This window comes from Lipotes vexillifer, unplaced genomic scaffold, assembly GCF_000442215.2.
Source record: "Lipotes vexillifer unplaced genomic scaffold, Lipotes_vexillifer_v1.1 scaffold325, whole genome shotgun sequence".
In the NCBI taxonomy this organism is placed as follows: domain Eukaryota; kingdom Metazoa; phylum Chordata; class Mammalia; order Artiodactyla; family Lipotidae; genus Lipotes; species Lipotes vexillifer.
In genome coordinates, this window is record NW_006799313.1 from 827,457 (window position 1) to 832,999 (window position 5,543).

General features: G+C 38.6%; 1 protein-coding gene across 1 annotated transcript in view; it reads left to right on the top strand.

Annotated features, from left to right (window-relative positions):
* The window catches only part of MARCHF5 (membrane associated ring-CH-type finger 5), a 53,143-nt gene that overhangs the window by 43,953 nt on the left and 3,647 nt on the right, over positions 1-5,543 (top strand). Inside the window, exon 3 of the mRNA XM_007471558.1 lies at positions 1-65. This exon is cut by the window's left edge and continues 81 nt beyond it. Within this exon, the coding sequence (XP_007471620.1) occupies positions 1-65 (65 nt within the window). The remainder of the gene's footprint in view (positions 66-5,543) is intronic.

The following is a 5,543-nucleotide window of genomic DNA, read 5'->3' on the forward strand; positions in this document are numbered from 1 at the left end:
CAGGAATAATGGTTGGCTCTATCTATTGGACAGCTGTGACTTATGGAGCAGTGACAGTGATGCAGGTTCACTATTTTATTCTATTTGATGATGTTACTTTTGATATGAAGATCAAACAGATTAAATAGATTTTTGTTAGGGGTTTTTAAAATTATTATTTGAACAAGTGATAACATTCTCATGGCTTAAAAATAAGAAAATATATAAAAGCTCTCTAGGGGAAAGTCTTCTTACTCCTGTCCTTCGTTTGCCCAGGTTCCCCTCCTCAGGTAGCCAGATATATTCTTCCAGACTTTGTTTGTGCATATGCAAGATAAAATAAATATGTTCTCCCACACACATTATAGTTTTCCCCCCGAAAGGAAACGTATTAGAGCTCAACCCCCCTTTTTACAAAAAGCAATGAATCTTAGAGATCTTTTCACAAAGTATGGAGAAATCTGCATAACATTCTTTGTATAGAATTTCAGCAGTTTACTAACCAGTCTCTTATTGATTAGACAGTTAGTTACTTCTAGTTTTTTGCTATTACAAAACAATGCTACAGTTAGTACCTGTTGATGAAAATTAGAATGACTTAAATTTCAAGATTTAGTCCCAGGCCCTTGACTCTTCTCTCTGTATCCCTCTTCTTTGAAGATTTCCAGCCATCTTAACTGTGCGTTTTGATGGCTTTCACCCTAATCTTTTCCCAAAATCAGTCCTATGAGAACAGCATGGCCCTTCTCCTTAAATGACCTCTTATGACTTCACACTCAATATTATTGAAATCAAACTTGTCTTTTCCTCAATTTGAAACCTAAATTTATTCTCTGTTATCATTTCTCTATATCTTTGGTTCCTACAGTTATTTTCCCATCTACTCTATAAATAGCCTACATTCTTAGGATTACCTTTAACTCTTTCTACTTCATAGCGCTATATCCAGTTCACTAAGTCCAAGCAATTTCCATCTAGATATGTCTTAACATCTGTGGCTTCCTTTCCACAATCTTTAATACTTGACTTATTGTCTTTCTCCCATCATACCTGGATGGCTAAAGGAGCCTCTTGATTGTTTTCTTTAACTTCATTCTTTTCTGTTGCTCCATCCTTCCAAATGAATCTTCCTAAAATAATGCCTTTCAACATTTTACTTCAAAGCTTAACGTCTCCTCTAACTTAAGTGATCATTTTCAAAAGCAGCACCTAGATTGGTTAAATGTTTCTTTTTTTTTTTAATAAATTTATTTATTTTTATTTTTGGCTGCGTTGGGTCTTTGTTGCTGCACGCAGGCTTTCTCTAGTTGCACTGAGCGGGGGCTACTCTTCGTTGTGGTGCGCGGGCTTCTCATAGCAGTGGCTTCTCTTGTTGCTGAGCACGGGCTCTAGGCTCACGGGCTTCAGTAGTTGTGGCACGTGGGCTCAGTGGTTGTGGCTCATGGGCTCTGTAGTTGTGGCTCGCGGACTCTAGAGCGCAGGCTCGGTAGTTGTGGCACACGGGCTTAGTTGCTCCACGGCATGTGGGATCCTCCCAGACCAGGGCTCGAACCCGTGTCTCCTGCGTTGGCAGGCGGATTCTTAACCACTGCACCACCAGGGAAGCCCAGTTAAATGTTTCATAACTAACTCAGTAATAGTTAACACACTTTGGTTTGTAGATGATATAACTTGCTTTTCTTTAATATAAATTAAAGAGTACATGAAAGAAAAAGGGATCGAAGGGATTATATGTAATATTCTAGAAGTTGTACATAACCTATCTAAATAATCGTGGTGAGACAGAATATTGCAATGCTTCTTTATAAAATGTTGATGACACCCCAGAAATCTGGATGTAGTCACTGGAATGAAGCACAAATCATTTGTCATAGGATAGTGGATAAAGATTGAGAATCACTGACTTGAAAAAGATTGCATTTCCTTAACCTGGTTTGTTATGCAGTGTTCTCCACAATCTTAACTCCATTCTACTTTGAGGCCTATAGGGCTGTCTCCTCCAACCCATCCTTATGTTGTTTAGTTTTTTTTACCTCTGTCCTTTGGCTTATGTCACCCTCCCTGCCTAATACCTGTCCTTTCAGGCCTTTCTCTCCGAATTTAAACCCTCCTTCCAGGCTTAGTTCAGCCACTTTCCCTCCATGAAAGTTATCAGGCAACTCCTGCCCAGTGTGATTTCTTCTTCCTCTGCATTCATGACACTTTAATTCCTCAAATGGCAGCCAATCCTGTGTTGACCAAGTGCTATTTCTTATATAGATTACCTAAGTTATTTAACTTTTGCTGTATTCAGGCCTTACTCCTCCTATTAGCAGGTAATTTCCTTGAGAAAGTAGAGACTATCTTATATGTAGGTGTTCCCTGTATAGCATATACACAGATGTTAACTTTAAAAGGCTTTCATAAATAATGATTTTTTTAATATGACCAATTCTATCAGGTAGTAACAGGTTTATCTAACTGACTATATGTTCTGTAATAATTTGTTAAGCTCCAGTAATGAGTATTAGTATATCATTAGATCCAGGAAGTTCAGGACCATTCACTAGGACTGACAAATATCTGAAAACTTAGAGATTATACATTGTTTAATGTACAAATACATTATACAAAAGTATATTTTTGCAGATGGGGAAACTAAGGCCCTCTGAGATTGAGTGATTTCTCTTTAAGACCTAATTGACCATAAGAAATAGGATGGCTCTTTTTGAAAAGATATTAGGCTAGCACAGTCTTAAAAGAATTCTCATAATTAATGAGACACTTCAACAACAGGAGCCAATTAAGGAAAGACTACATTAACGGTATTTTAATTCAGTAGAAGTGAAAGATCATTTGAAGTTATGAAAAAAATAAGTCTTGAGCTGATCCTTGAAGAGAATGATTTGGATTGGCAGAGAGGAGGAAATGATATGAGCAAGGAGAAAAAAATAAACATGTTAATGGTGACAGTAAAGAAGGTTAATGGTGACAGAAAAGAACTAAAATGATGATAATGCATATATATATTATGTGTTACCATTTAGATATAACCTTCACATGTACTGTCTCACTTGAAAAGATTTTTTTTTTAGCCCAGAAATGGGAGCGATTAGCTGTGAGCAATTTGATAGCTCCTGTTGTGTGATTTAAGAGTATTCGGAAGACTTTTATCTTTCTGAATATTTGATAGCAGTCGTGCCCCCTACTCCATCAGCAGAATTTAGGATTTTCTTTTTCACACTTAACTATTTTTTTTCCTTTTGTTCTCTGACTACTCTGAAGTTCAGGTAAATCAGATTAAGGAATCAGATCACTGTTTTTTCCCATTTATTTCTTCATGAACCAGTCTTAGGTTCAATCCCTGTTCATTGTAAAGAACTTGAATGGTCCCTTTGATTTAAATTTCTGTTGAAAAGACAATGTGATAGTTAACTTTTTCTTCCCCTAGCACCTGGCTGAACACCTTTCAAGCACTGATGCATATAATTCTTGCAACAATCTTGTGACATAAATACTATCAATTATTCCTAGTTTACAGGTTCAGAGAGTTTACATGTCTAGTACCAGTACCACCTTCCAGCAAGGAAGAAGCATTAGGACTCCTGTCTAGGGCTCCTGAAATGATAGCTCATCCCAGAGGCAGCTGGAGCATTGTATCCGGGAACAGTGGAACACTGACACCCAGCCCAGCTCTGCTTCTGCCTTTGCTGTAAAGCAGCCCCCACACGCATTGTCCCTTCTTGTGTTGCATTTAATTACCTTAAATTCTAAGGAAACCTTTTAGTTCATATGCTGTTCCATCCTCCTGTTTAAAAGTAGGGTTCTATAGGCAGTGCTTTAAAAGATCAAAACGTAATTAAAACTAACTCTTAGCATTTTAGCATTGATGAACCGCAGGCCTAGCTGACTATGGAGATTTAGCTTTTAGCACTTAAGCAGAAAAACAAACCTTTCTCTAAACCTGAAATTCCATAGGCCTTGATTTTGTACATGGATAAAAAATTCTTAGAGAAGGGCTTCCCTGGTGGCGCAGTGGTTGAGAGTCCACCTGCCGATGCAGGGGACATGGGTTCACGCCCCAGTCCGGGAAGATCCCACATGCCGCGGAGCGGCTGGGCCTGTGAGCCATGGCTGCTGAGCCTGCGCATCTGGAGCCTGTGCTCCGCAACGGGAGAGGCCACAACAGTGAGAGGCCCGCGTACCGCAAAAAAAAAAAAATCTTAGCGAAGACATTCTATAGTTCCTGAATCTAACCTCAAAATTTAAGTCTTGAAAGTTATCTCTTTTTCAGTCTTAGGGCATAACATCAGAATGTACATGATCTTACACAAGGTTTGCTGGTTTTATATTGACCAAAGTTAAATCAGCCCCATTGATTAATTCAGTTTTCATTTATTACCCTTGAGTCTGACTGTAGCAGTACGTAGTATGACACTACAGGTGTTACACTGTCCTAGTTCCTTAACATTATATTTGCACACTTGTTTGATTTGATTGCCTCTTACCTCCAAAAGATGTCTATTTAGCTCACCTTTTTAATTCCCAGCACCTAGGCCTGTGTCTGGCACGTAATCATTATTCAGTTGAATGAATGCATGCAGGTGTGCATGTAATGGTCAGCCTCAGCTTAAGCACAAAGCATGACTCTTGATCACAGGTGGGGAAAATGGGCTTTGGCTCACTGTTTGCCCTATTTTCTTTTTTATTTCCTCATTCTTAGACACCTGGTTGGAAAGTTTTTACTGCTACCCATGAGGAATAAATTTTCCTGTACTATAGTCCATACCTGAATATTCACTTTGCTTTATATATATATAATTTTTTTTTTTTTTTTTTTTGCCATACACGGGCCGCTCACTGTTGTGGCCTCTCCCATTGTGGAGCACAGGCTCCGGATGCGCAGACCCAGCGGCCATGGCTCATGGGCCCAGCCGCTCCGCGGCACGTGGGATCTTCCCAGACCGGGGCACAAACCCACATCCCCTGCATCAGCAGGCGCGGACTCTCAACAACTGTGCCACCAGGGAAGCCCTGCTTTATATTTTTAAACCGTAAATTCTAAAAAGAAAACATAACCCAACAAAGGAATTTTTCAAATTTCTGAATTTATTTGCTAACACTTTGGGAGTATTTAAATCACATTTAGTTATAACTTTAAAGTGATCATAATATTGAAAATAATAAAATGATATAAAAAATAGGGTGTCATGTGACAAGCATTATAGGTAAAGACAGTTTCTGGGCTAATCCACTTTTGCCACCAGTGTGGGGTATGTGTTTATGAAATATGGTGAACCAGACTATTTCACTTTAGGGCAGCTCAAAACAGCCACCCTTCACATGGAAGATATGAGGTTGTTAATTTCCATCTGGAAACGCAGAAGAATATCAGATACTAATACCATGGGTTTTGACCATTTGGAAGAGGCTAGTCCTCTGTTCTTTAATGTTACATCTTGGTTAGATAAATTAATCATGCACAAAAGTCTGGGCTATATCCTTAGCTGAAATTTTAAAAGCACCCATTTTGGTCCTCTCCACATGCTTTTTCTTTTCTTTTTTTTTTTTTTTTTTTTTGTTTG